The 13,980-nt window shown below is 40.5% G+C and overlaps 1 protein-coding gene across 3 annotated transcripts in view; it reads right to left on the minus strand.

The window, feature by feature from the left end:
• The window catches only part of dot1l (DOT1-like histone H3K79 methyltransferase), a 29,575-nt gene extending 16,818 nt beyond the window's left edge, over positions 1 to 12,757 (minus strand). Inside the window, exons 1-13 of one of the 3 annotated variants that reach the window (XM_020632063.3) lie at positions 12,122 to 12,757; positions 4,838 to 4,881; positions 4,648 to 4,722; positions 4,287 to 4,350; positions 3,669 to 3,897; positions 3,394 to 3,488; positions 2,916 to 2,978; positions 2,732 to 2,787; positions 2,393 to 2,472; positions 1,288 to 1,356; positions 1,086 to 1,192; positions 339 to 380; positions 148 to 243 (exon numbers count right to left, since the gene is read on the minus strand). In XM_020632063.3, coding sequence (XP_020487719.1) covers positions 148 to 243; positions 339 to 380; positions 1,086 to 1,192; positions 1,288 to 1,356; positions 2,393 to 2,472; positions 2,732 to 2,787; positions 2,916 to 2,978; positions 3,394 to 3,488; positions 3,669 to 3,897; positions 4,287 to 4,350; positions 4,648 to 4,722; positions 4,838 to 4,881; positions 12,122 to 12,202 — 1,101 coding nt within the window. In that variant the 5' untranslated portion in view covers positions 12,203 to 12,757. The remainder of the gene's footprint in view (positions 1 to 147; positions 244 to 338; positions 381 to 1,085; positions 1,193 to 1,287; positions 1,357 to 2,392; positions 2,473 to 2,731; positions 2,788 to 2,915; positions 2,979 to 3,393; positions 3,489 to 3,668; positions 3,898 to 4,286; positions 4,351 to 4,647; positions 4,723 to 4,837; positions 4,882 to 12,121) is intronic. The other 2 variants (XM_065955937.1, XM_065955936.1) reach the window with 2 other exon arrangements.
• Between the last annotated feature and the right edge of the window lie 1,223 nt (positions 12,758 to 13,980).

Genomic DNA, 13,980 nt, shown 5'->3' on the forward strand with positions numbered 1-13,980 from the left:
GACAAACACACAGGATACATTCAACTCACACACAGGTGTATGAAGTATATCAGTGAGAAGAAAAACTGTGACAAAAAGGCACACAATTGTAGGAAAATGTAGGAGATGCGTCCCACATGAAGTCTTGTAAACATGAGCATATTCTACCTTGTTTTGTTCCTTGGGTTTTGTGGGCGTGGTGCTGTTGCTTTTACTGTCCTTTGTATCCTTCTGCAGACGTCGCCTAGCTGCCTCTTGCTCCTCCTGTTATAAGATGATGAGCCAAATGAATGGATTTATACAGAAATATATATAAAGCACAAACTATATATCTAATACAGGAAGATGACATGACTTACCCTGAGTTTAGGATTTTTGAGACTTGCAAAATAGTTTTCAAGCTGAAAGACAAGACAGGGAAAACAGGAGCTAGTTTAATATTTACATTAGATAACATCAAGGGCCACTTTAAAAACCAAGTTCATACACAATACATTTTATTTCAACTTTAACAATCAGATTTACTTTTTTCCATTTATTCCATATTGTTTTAGAAATGCCATTATAAACAAATATACTAGGGTTCACTTGATACCATATGACCTGTTTTTTTGGAAAAGTAATCAATATCTTTCATAAGCAGTGTTTACTTTTTCCTAAAAGTAAACGTCAACTGACTTACAACACCAAAGCACGTGTTCCTTTTTACTGTGGTACCCACAGGCAGATCTACTTGAGGTGGTTACACAGAAGAAAGCTGTCACTGGCATATCAAAGGCAGACTTGCAGCTCTCTTACAGGGATTCCGAATGATAACTAGTGATTACTTTATCCAGTAACGAAATACAAAAACACATCAGTGTTATCTAGGGTTGACCCGTGTCCTCTGCTGAGATTGTCTACTCATGGGACTGACTACTCATTACAATCATACCAGCTGTTAGAACAGCAGCCTCTCTCTTGAGTTTAGATAACTCTTGGTCTTTAATTACATCGAGACTGAAATATATGATTTGCTTCTGCTGCTTCAGCAGCCATTTAGCATTTTTATTTTATCAAGCTGTCAAGACAAATTCTAATCTCTGCACTCAAGTGATCCTCCTTACTATGGTGCGGTCTATGGTATGCAGGTAGTAGGAAACTGGCTTCCCAGTCCAGGACACCGAGCCCCTGAGCGGAGAGAGCTCCACCACACGCATTATTGTGCCAATATCTGCAGGACAGAGAGAAATAACAGACCCCTTTGTCAAAAGTATGCACAAGCATTACAAAATACAAATCAGATTTTTAACTGATTCTGGTACTTACCACTCAAGTTTCGACTATTAATTCTAAAATTTAAAGGTGCAAAAGGTTTGGAGGATACAATTTTCCCGCCTGGAAAAAAAAGACAAATGAATTAATGCTTTTTGTAAACATTGAAAGAAATCATCAAAAGAAACAATCAGTATTTAAATTAAAGACAGTAATCCTACAGAATCAGTCATGTTGTTCTCGTAATAATTTAAAACTGAAAATAAAAGAACATAGTGAGGCTGTAAGATCAAAAGGTCAAAGGCCAAGACGTAGTGGTTACTGGATACCGTCACCCATTGTTAATTTAATCTCCAATTAAAACAGCTGAATAAATATCTTTCCCAGGGAGTCAGGCTGTTACTCTCAGCGCTACGAACAGAAGGCCCAAATGTTTCCTATAAAGAACTAACAGGACTGTGAAAAACTAACAACAAACTAACAGGACTGTGGTCTGAATCAAAGGCTGTTAGCACCCGCTATACAAAAGCTTTCTTTACACCCTTTGATCTCGTATCTCCCGCGATAATATAAAAAGGCTCCTTTTGTTGCAGCTCATTAACAGTAGAAAATTAACATACCATACTTTTGAGGTTTAAGGGAACCATGGCATGAGAATCCCATCAGTACTTCATCTGATTGTATTATAGAAAAATTTGATATGTCTGTCCTTGTAAGCAGCACACCTCTATCAGGTAACTTATTTTGGATGCAAGACTTCTTTGTTCCTTAAATAGCCTCAAGTCAGCCTAGATTTGATTGACTGCGCAGCTGTTTGTGGTGCTCACCGCTCTGGCTCAGTTGGTAGAGTCGTTGTCTAAGTAATATTTAAGTAAATATAGAGAAGCAATTTTTAGCTAAACCTGAGCTACCTATGGTCATATTGGACAACTTGTGATACGAAAACTATTTCATAATCGAGAGGTGATGAACAGCCTAGCGTTTATGTGCAGAGGTTATAGTCCTCATCACAGCGGCTGTGGATTACAATCTGTCCTCGGCCCTTTGGTGCATGTTATCCCCTGCTCTCTTCTCTTAACGTCTCAGCTGTCCTATCCAATAAAAGGCCCAAAAAATCTAACTTAATAATATGTGTCATGATAAGCTGAACAATACCAACCTTCCTTCATGTTAGCAAAGCGCTCCTTCAGCTGGTGATCAACCTCTGGACCAAAGGCAAAGTTATTCACAAAAATAATACTGCAAAACAAACAGAGAGACATATTTTAGACCCAGGGGTTTGCTGTAAAACAATTTGACCATTGTTTACATGAAAATCATTAGTGAGAGAAACACTTGAGTTAAAGGAAAGTTCTGATGATATGGATGCATCTGAATGATGAACAATGTTCTCTATACTGATGACCACTCCAACTAACAAATGGACACTAATTCATCTTTAATAGGAAAAGTGGAAATAGTGTCCTCCAGAGGGTCAACATGTTCTTTTTGATATCACCTTGTGGTGGCGATCCTTTCCCTCCACTCTTCAGACAGAAAGTCCCCTTTCTCCAGCTGAAAGACACGGAGCAGAGGAAGTACTAGTAAACTTTGGATCTGCAGAACTACTTTGGATCTGCAGAACACACAATAATAATCGTTGTGCAGTATAAAGAAATGTTCTTCACTTAGAGTCAACTTACTGTGTACTCCCCATGTTTCTTCCCATACCATTTCATCCACTTTTTAAACTCTTTATCCATAGTCTGAAAGAAAAAGAAAAGTATTCAAAAAAGGTTTGTCTTTTCTTCCTGAGGCTGCAATAAAGTGAAGGATGGGCCAGTCAATGCATCCTGCTGCCAATTGTTGGTGCACAAGGTAGCATGTTTATGAATCCAGCATGATTGAAAGCTTCCTCTTTTTCTTGAGTAATTAACGCAAAGCATTTCTAATGACTGGCAGGCAGTTAGCTTTAACTATTCATGCACGATGTTCACAACAGTGAACTGAAATCTTTTTTATTAAACCACTTAAATTGTTGTCAAATATCTCAATCACCACATAACGTACTCATAAAGCGTTACTTACAATTCCATTGTTAACGATATTTAGTTCTCTGTGTATATTGTTGCTTGTGTGGGTGGTAATAATGAAAGGATGAACTGATATTTCTATAGTTACCTCTGCATAGGTAGATGGAGTGTCTGCTTTCTCTACACCGAAGTAGTGTTTACAGTTGGTTGCTGCTGCAACCTGTAGCACCACCTGTCCCACTCCTGCAAAACAGACACAAAGGGTTCATTTCTTACTCAAAATAAATGTTGGCTGCTAAGCTTCCTTGTTCCTGCGTTCAATTTTTTATTTTATTTTTCACTACACAGCGGCATTTGCGGTACTATGTTAAGGCAGAGTTGGATCAATTCTCGGTTCAACATCCTAAAATAACACAGACTTACCACTGCCGAGGTCAACAAAGGTGTCGTCTTCCATCATTTCCATCTCGTCGATGATCTGAGACACCAGGTCGAAAGAGGTTTCTCCGTACACCTCAGGGGAGAAGGGCTCGTAGTTGTTGAGCTTCTCTGGGTCGGTCACTGAGTGGTTGTACACCTGCTGCAGGATGTGTCTCAGCAGCCCGTTTGAAGGACGCTTGTTCAGCTTCATTGGCTGAGTTGTCCCCTTCCACTGGAATATGGGAAGATATATTTATTAACAAAAAAAGAATCAAATCAAGGCACGTTTTATTTACCATCCATCAATGGCCGATATAATCAGTGGTATTGGACAGAAGGACAAACAAAAATATTGCATATTTAAGATTCAAATGTAGATTCCATACGTATATACTACTTGAACTTATTTCATCATCTTGGAAAAAATAATTAATTCTAAATGGATATATTAATATACGTATATAAGATATATTATATTAGTCATGTAAAGCAGTGTTTAGTCATGTATGGCAAAGCTTTAAAGGAATACTCATATACACGCAGTAAGAAAATGTAGTGTTAACATAAAGTGAAATGTGTTTTCACATTCACAAAACAGAAACGTAACCCATGTGGACTCACCAGCTGGTGAATGCTGTCAATGGCTCTGTTGTACTTGTCACACAGTCTCTGCATACTCTCAAAGCTGTGAGATTTAGAAGACATCAAATCAATTAATTGTTTTGTAATAAATGAACTCAAACTTATCAGTCTCACACCTATGACTGAACATATACAGTATGTGACTATTCTTGACTTCACAAAACATTTTTAGCAATAAACAAACCTCATCTAAATTCAGACACGCAGGCTGTTTGATTCAGGAGTAAAGTATGACACATTACTGGATGAAATTGTTCAAGTCATAATAATACACCTATGTCCTGTGTTGTGTATCTGTTTGTTTTTCAGAATCATTAACACAAACAGAGGGTTAGCTCACCTCTTGGTATCATAGTCAATGAGAACGTAGTTTTCCATCGCCAGTTTGAGGTCTGGAATCTCCTCACACACCCACCTAGAGAAAGCACATGTATCACCATCTACCACCACCATCACCATATCATACAACTGACAGAGTCACTTAGAGTCTGTGTGAATGTGGGAGAGTACATGTGGTAAAGTTCACTTACCGGATGGTCTCGATGATTTCATGAGCTGCATCATGGTGTTTATCCTGAAAACAGACACAAATATAAAACAACTCTCAGTATGACTCATTTACTTTAAGAGCAAAACAGCTTTCAAAATGAACCCTCAAGTTGAACCATCACTTTTAAAAATAGACACAACATAAGTCTTTAAGCCTTTATGATGTTTGGCTTCATTGCAGAAGTGTTTATTACACTGCACGGCTACAGTACAGACAACTCATTAACTGGTCACTGAGTGTAGGAAGCCCAAATCAATATCAGATTGATACCAACCAGGTAGCACAAAACAGAACATGAAGATTTGAAAGATTAGAAGAAGACATTAATTTAAAACTAAGACCAAGAGAAACAAAAACGGAATTTTACACTAATGTGACCGCAGTGTGAGGACCAACTATTAGGATTGATTTATCCAGTTAATATAGTAACATCTTACAGATCTAACAACATTGGTAGAAGACATGGAGGAGGTGAATGAAGTTAAAATTTAAAGCAGGAGAAGCAATTTCACCCGAGAACATTTGAAGCTGAAATAGTATTTTCTCAGAACATAATTCTGGAATTTTATAGAGTTGTATTTATTTATGAGTCTAAAGAAACAAGATCTGATCATTCAAGCCGCATTCACAGGGGGGCTAGGACACACACCGTCATAGTCTTTCAGAAGTGTGTACACTAATGTGTCCTGGGCCACATAAATGGACCACCTTCCTGTCACTCTTGCCAGAATACATCTCAGCTTGACTCTGGTTTTACTATTTCTCTGATCATTCGATGTGAAATGAAAATAAAGCACAGAAATAAAGTATAATACTTGTCTGATATTGATCCAGAAAGACGGACAGACTGATGGATGATAAGCAGGTGATTTTGTGTAAGGCAACAATGTAAGAATAAATGGAAACAGAAGCCTGAACTTCAAGAGTTTCAAGAGTTTAAGTTTGGGGATTTTAGTTGGATTCATTTTTCAATCACTAAAAGGCAGTCTCATTTGAGGCAGCTCTATTTTTGTACGCTATTTCATACTGAAAAGCAAATTGGAAATGAAATATGATGAAGTACAGTTTATATTTTTTATAGTCACCATCACAGTGATAAAAAATACAACAACCTTGATGGAAGATTTTGGCTATAGTGCCCACCCTGACTACCATGTGGATTTATTAACACAAAAAAGTATACGATGGTGGATTTCCGAGGAAACTAAAAATTTGGGATCTCCATCTTTGTGGCAAAAATCAGCAGTGAACTACTCTTAATTGTGAAATAATAATAATGCCTTTATGAATAAAGCCTTTGCCAAGTACTCAAAGACACTGTACAAAGATAAAAGTTAAAACAACATAATGTTGGAACAAAGTAACAAACATTGCAACATTACACACACACAGGTCAAATACATTAAATATAAACGACACATCAAAACACTGAGCACAAGCACAATAAAAAAGCTTGTTTGGAAAGGTGAGTCTTGAGTAATGGTTAGAATGTGGATGGGTCAGTGTAGTCTTAAATATATTTGTGGAGTACGTCCCAGGGGGAAGAGTAAGCTATGGAGAATGCTCTGTCCCGCCAGGTTTGGTTCTAAATGGTGGAGACAAAAGTTTGGCATTAGACAAATAGAGGCTACAGGAAGCAGTGTGACAGTGGAGGAGGTCAGTACAGTAGCAGTGGGCCTGGTGATGAAGGCTTTGTGAGTGAGCGGAAGGAATTTTAATTGGATACAGTAAGGGACATGGAGCCATCGAAGAGGGGTGAAATGGTCACAGGAGCGGGTGAGCAGACGTGCAGCTCTGGATGCATGGGACTTCATAAAAGGACTTTGGATGATGCGCTGTAAAGGATGTTGTTGCAGTAGTTCAGTCTGGATGTGATAAGCAGCAGAGAATTGAAGTAATGGTGGAGGCGGGCTATTTAATGAAGGTGGAAGAAGGCAGTTCTAGTGAGCCTGGTGACGTGTTGATCAAAGGAAAAGTGGCTGTCAAAAATGATTGCAAGATTGCCAATTTCAGTGTTTGGGGGACTGAACTGGAGCTGAGGGAGGCGTTGATGATCGTTGTTACGAGTGGTGGGGTTAAGAATGCTGGTGGAGCTTTTCATGCCTGTGGTGGAGGTGGACAGTACAATTAAGGACACAGGGGAGAAGTTATATCATAAATGTATTTTTTCTTTTTGGTTGATTTGAAAAACCGATCTGAGCCGTAATCAAAATCCGTGATCCGATTCCGAACCGTGGGATTTGTGATCCGTTACTCCACTCTTCGTTGTAGAAAAGAGAGCCTTGTGGTTGGAGGAGGCAGAAAATAATCAATTGAGTTCAGGAGTGTACCAGGGTGGAGTGTGAATGAGACAGCTTTGCCTTTGATGGGAGTCAGTTGATCAAGACAGGAGGAAGGCAGGGATTTTGCTGGTGATAGAGGTCCTAAGAGCAGAGGGAGAGTCTGATTTGAGGTTTCTGATGGAGCGTTTGTGTTTTTGTTTTGGAGTGGGAATAGGGATATCAGTGTCCATAGTTAAAGCCAGATGGTGGGAGATGTTGAGGTTTGGACTGGATAGTTGATGGATTGTAAAAATAGTGGTGCAGACCCAGTCCAGAATGTGACCACGGCTGTGGGTGGGGAAATGTTGTATGAACTTGAAGCAATGAAGTAGATTCAGGAATTGGCAGATTTGCTGTGTGTGTCATTAATATGGAAATCAAAACAATTGAGGAGGATAACAGAAGGGGAGACATAGCTGGGTTAGAAAAATCAGTAAAAAAAAAATGCAGAAAGCCTGTGGATGTCCACTTTAAGGCTGGTAAGGTCTCTTTAAGTGTGTGTGAGAATCAGACAGCCTTCACAGCAAACGGTCTGTTGTCTGTATGATCGGAGCAGAAATTGTGTTAGCAGTCTTGGCAAGCGAGATCCAATGCTAAAAACAAGTAGCTGGTGCTGGGAGCCGTTGTCACTTCACCACAGTTGGTTCAAAGTGTAACGCGAGTTAAAACGTCTAAAGACAATTCAGATTTTTCCACGGTGTTCTCCTTTGATACAGAACGACCAACCTCAGTGATCAGGACTAAACGCTGGGCGAAACAATAGTTCACTGCAAAGTCATTATGGTTTTGATGTTTGGGAGCAGCAGCTGCCGCCGCGGACATTTGTTCAGTTTGTTTCAGTGTGTGCTGAACATCCAGAGATTTGATGAATTAAATCATTCAATCAGCAAAAAAGGTACAGGTGAAAGCAGTCAAGCGCCAATCATGAAAATGTGACTCAAAAAAAAAGGGGTAAAATCAGTTTATGAAAGCGGGCAACAAACAGGAAATGCACACTGGAAGCCGAGGTAAAGATATTTAAATAAAACAAATTTAAAATATCTTGTGTTCTAACTTGAATGTAAAGGCAAAACATTTTTTCTGTCATGTATCTGCAAAGTAATTAATTTGCTCATTTATTGTGAAGGAGAGTTAATAAAGTCCTACATGTCTATTGTTGGCTTTGAGTTCATTTTCATCAGGAGTAACTTTTTTTGAAATCAATAAAGTTATTTCAAGATTTTGCTCTATCGGACTACTCCAAAACATGTTTAAAAAAAATGTATTCTGATCATTCACTGTATAATGATCTCATGCATCTATAGTTAGCAATCCAGCTGGCGTGTGCTGAGCAGCTCTTGGAGTCAAGTTACACCCAGAGCGCAGCCAGCTCGAGCCTGTTGCCTGAGCTGACCCACTGACCCACTTTCTGTTTCCTGCTCCAGCACACTGCCAAGGAGAACCTCTGGTGGAGGGAAAGAAAAGACCGAAAATAAGTAAGGAGGAGAAATCAGAGTGCAAAGGAAAGAAAGTGAAAGCGAGAGGGGACAGAAAGTGGGAGCCAGAGAGGGGTAGCCTGGTATTAGTCAGCTGTTTAATGCCTGGCACAGCAGCTAACTGCTCCCAGCTTGGAGCTCGAGCTTCCCGCTCAATACTGCCCGCCACTTCTACACAAACTTCCGGCAACGCTCAAACATGCATGCGCACACATTCAAATATGCATTGTTAAACAAAACAGGAAAGGTCCTATTTCTGGCAGCACAGAGTTTGACTTACAGCTGTTTTGCCAGGCTAACGGCTGGATCTGTTGCTACGGTAGTATGCCGCATTCATTTCAAGTAGTCTTCAACAAACATGAGAACAATACTGTGTGACATTCAAAAAGGGAAGCAATATAAGGCGTGCAAGTGTGTGAAAGAGACTGTGAGCAAGGGAATGAGAAGCTGAAGTGGGGGGAGGTCACCTGCTCACACAAAGACTGCACACAGCAACACCAGCAAAGCGTGAGTGCTAAAAATAAACACTGTCTGCAGCTAGAGTCAAACAAAAAGAAAAGGAGACCCTCCTCTCTCCCCACCGTGGGCATACTGACGCATATAGGACTGCTCCTCTTCAGTCAATCTCTCCTAACATGTTCTGCATTGTGGGTATACACATCACTCTGCTCCAAGTGACAAAGTCAAACTTGCATGTAACACCTGTGTACTTACTAGAAAAATATGACTAACTAACAGGGCATCCATCCTTTCTCTATAATGCTTATCCTGTTGGGGGTCATGAGGTCTGGGGCTGATCCTTGCTGTCACTGGACTAGAAGTGGGTTGCTTTCTGAACAGGTCCCCACCAGTCATTCACAGGACTGACACAGAGAGCATGTTTACTGCTTGTACCTATAATGCAAGCGACTGCACACTTAGCACAAGCTAACCACCAGGCAAACTCTGCATCTGCAGGTGAAAGCCAGCCTAATGTTCACTCTCGTTTTGGAACAAGCCTTATCCGCATGGCGTTACGCTGAGAGCAGTGTGCATTGAAAAGGCCCTTTACTGTGATTATATTTTCTCTTCCTTGGCGCTATGTCCACGTCCGTCATGTTCGCCAGTTTGAATCGCATCCACTCCTAAAATCACCTGCGTGCTATCATTAGCTGGGACAAACAAACCAGCCCCCCCCCCCCCTGCAGAAACATCCTGTTTCAACCAAAACAAATCAAAACATTAAAATACAGGCAGGGGAAAAGGTCTCTGCAGACACAGTCACCGCCACACATGTACGCCCATTGGTGAAGATTGAGCAGCATTACTTTTGTATAATAAATACATTTTATTTTTTTAGGAAAAAGCTACTGGCTCTGTCTTAAAACTAATTCTGTAATCATGACTGCAGAAAAGCAAATAAAAAACAGTAGCCGTTTGTTTTCTCTGGTCTACTGCTGCAATCAATTCTCAATTCAAATAAGTAGAGAGACCAATAACTCGACAACATAACTGCAGTCGTGTCGTTATAGATTAAGTACAAAGGAGAGCATCTAGCCCTTCAGCTGCAGTGTCTTTCAAATGCTGTGGGCCTGCTTAGTGCCCACACCCAGAACCAGATGGACTAAGAGCTGCACCACAGCAGAGGTGCTCTTCATATGGAAGCATTTACAGATGCACATATGTGGGGATCTGGTGTGAGATGCAGAGAGAGAGAGAGAAAAAAATAGAAAGAGCATTTTATTGGATTCACTCTGGGTGCTACATTACAGAAACAGCACGCCTTATATTTAACAGCCAGCACAACAGCCATGTTGTGTGTATCAAAACACAGACAGCACTGTGTTCATGCTCTGTGGGTGAGATAAGAAGTCTTAATGCTCTGTGGGAGTGAAGAATGAATCTTCATTTCATGGGATACATGGCTAGCAGAAAGTATTTCAACAAGGGTGAAATCTGACAATAAAACATGACTGAGAAAAAATAAACTTGTGCAGATAGTGGCACGCGCTTTTGAATTCTATTAATGTAGCACTGCTGAAAGGAAGCAGCCCTCCTCCCTGTAGAGTAGACCATATGGACAGAAGAGGAGGGGAGAAAAGAGAGGAAGTGTTTCCCTTTGAAAACAGGAGGAGAGCGCTTCATGAATAGCAGAACTCCACACGCAGGACCATCAGCTGTTTCTAATTCAGTGTGTGACAGCTAGTCCCAGTATAAATAGCCATCAGGTAGGTCGACAGTTTATTCAACAGTATAAAATCCTGGCATGCCTGCTCTTGTGTTTATCCTCACAGACCATAACATAAGGAAGTGGTTGAGATAATAATGCAGCACCACGGGGAACTGCGAGTGTTATCAGGCTTTGGCCTGGTGTAAAGGGAGCGTCAAACTCAGCCAAAGCATAGAGGAACGCCTCTTTACATCAAGAAGCTGCAATGACTCAGTGACTAAAAACTAGCACAGCTCATAATGCAGTGACGAGATAAACAAACTAATAGATAGAATTGAAATCTCCAGACTGCCAGTCTACGTTAAGTGTGGGTGGAGGTGAGTTTTTTGAGAAATACCCCTTCAGACATTCTGAGAAACTGAAACTTTTTCTGTCGGCACTTACTATCTCACCAATAAAGCGAAAGACAAATTTGTGCACCTTTAAAAAGACCACAAAACTTGTCACCGCTTCCCTTTCCGTTCCTATTCTGAGAGTCAAGAGTGATGAGCCAGTGACGTGTTGACACGATGCGACATGGAAATACAACTGAAAGAAGGCAAGCATGGCTTTTTCACTGAGGGAAACTGACAGACAGGGGATCCAATGCACCTATCGACCTACAGGGCAAAACATTAACAAAAAAAAAAAAAAAAAATTAGATTTCCATCATCCTTATGACAGCACTCGAGGAATGCAATTCAGCCCTTCATATGCATGTTACATGGAGCAACCTGGACACAGAAATACAAATACATTGTTCCTAATCAACATGAGGATAATCAGAAATAACTATCAGAAATAATCAAGATAGACCTTGTCATGTGTGAACATAAATAATCATTTCCAAGACAAGTACTTCACTCCAACACTGACTCTGTGATCTCGGATGAGAAGAAGCATGGTCTGCTGAAGTAGCTCCAATTTTAAAAATGTGTTGTTACTGAGTGTCACTGTCTGAGGAGGGGGGGGGGGGGGGTCACTATTCAGTACTGTTAGCTTTTTTACTCAGTGTATCGTAGTGTGTCAGATTCTGATTTCTAACACTCATTTATAGAAACACAGGGAGGCAAAACATAGCGAAATGTCCGATCAGTATAGTAGCTGGCGGATAGCCCCGTGTCTGTCACCAGTACGACCAGTATGACCTGATTCACCGGACGAGCGTGCTATGTGGCTCCTTCTACTAGCCAATGTTAGCAGACAAGTAGCTAACAAAGACACAAACAAGAGGCATAATCCACATGTCAAAGCGGCGAGTTTATAAATTTAACACTTACATATACTGGTAAAGGCCACGGATAACCAGCAGGTTCTGCTCCGACCGGCGATTTGAGCTTGAGCTCCAGCTTTTCTCCCATCCTACTCTCTCCGCGGCGGCTCGGCTGTGATAGATAGCTTAATGTTAGCTCGTCACAGCTCTCTGTTAGCCAGCTGGTCGGTTAGCGAGCGAGCTACAACCTGAACATTGTGTGTGTGTGTGTGTGTGTGTGTGTGTGTGTGTGTGTCTGTGTGTGTGTGTGTGTGTGTGTGGGGGGGGAAGAAAAAAAAAACCCGGTTGAAATACAAAAAAATTTAAAAAAAAAAAGACGTCGACCTTAGTTGCGCGTTGAATACACACACAGAACAGTCACGTGTATTTATGTGTATGTCTCGGTTTTCTTTCCTTTTGGAATATAATGCCTGTTTATGTCCACTGGCGATAACACCTCGTCCGTAACGCCGCCATCTTGCCCGGCATGAATATATATGGCAGGAGGAGGAGGAGGAGGAGGGGGTGGGCGGGGGGGACGCAGAGGGGACACTGACGTCACCGACGGGACCGTGAGCTCAGCGCGTGGGCCAGCGCTCACGAGTGTGCTCACTGAACACCCGTCCCACGGCTACACAGCGGAGTCAGACATGACGACTTTTCTTTTCTTTTTTTTTTTTCTTTTTTTTTTTTTTTTTTTTTACAGCTCAAGAGACAGATATGTTGGCACGAAACACTACATATTAAGCTGAAAATAAATTGACAAATAATAATAATAATAATAATAATAATAATAAATTAGATTTATATAGCGCTTTTCTAAATACTCAAAGACGCTTTGACAGGAAACAACAACAACAACAACAAAAAAGAAGCAAAAACTAAGAGAACAATACAAAATAGAAATAGTGTCAAGGGAAGAGGATAAGAGTCAGTGGTTGTTGGCGGTGATGGAAAGGTGAGTTTTTAGGGATTTCTTATTGGAAGTGAGTGTGGGGGAGTCTCTGATGTTTTTAGGGAGAGAGTTCCAGAGGGTGGGAGCTGCAATGGAGAAGGCCCTGTCCATCCCAGGACCGAAGGTTACATTTCGCACCTAGACAAGGACTTGCCAGGTAAAAAAAAGATAAATACTTTCCATCCTTAAACTAAATTAGAAATGTTAAGGAGTGCACTCTGTAATAAACCTAGCCATGTTTAGGTCGCATTCAGGACGTGACACGGCATACACGTCTTTAGACAGTGCCAGTGCCAATTTAGTTTACCTTGGCAATTCAATAAGTCTTCATGTTATATATTGGTAATTGTTAAAATCACCAGTCGCTTGCATGGTGGACTATTGCATGTGTATCGCTAAGTTGCAGATGAAGTGACCAACATCCATAAACTGTTTGTAAACTTCATTTCCTGTTTCGTAATTATCTGTAGAAAGAATTCAATTACTAAATAGCCTACATGAGTAGACGTAGAGCCACATCTCTTTTGGGTTATTCTATACCATTTAGACGTTCAGCCTCAGTCGTGTAGCAGAGATCAGTTTGTGCCAGTAAGAACAACACATGGGTCCTAAAACTGGCATGCTTATGTGAAATGCTCATTCTGATTAATGCTGATTACACTTGAATGTGGTGAGAATAAAGTCAGAGATAACTGCATTTAAGCTGTACAGTGGCTCAATGCTAAATGGAGTTTCTCCTTGTAATTGGGATTGTGCTGTTTCAGATATGAACGTGTGTTGTAAAAAAATATATATTTATATAGATAAAGGCAAATAAATGAACTCTGAGCTCATATTGCAGAACTAATATTTAAACCAGAGAAGAGACTAAATGCTGACAGCTAGAACAAACGCATTGAAAAAGTTTTAAATACAGAGTACTGATTACTAAA

Source organism: Labrus bergylta, chromosome 6, assembly GCF_963930695.1.
Source record: "Labrus bergylta chromosome 6, fLabBer1.1, whole genome shotgun sequence".
Taxonomy (NCBI): Eukaryota; Metazoa; Chordata; class Actinopteri; order Labriformes; family Labridae; genus Labrus; species Labrus bergylta.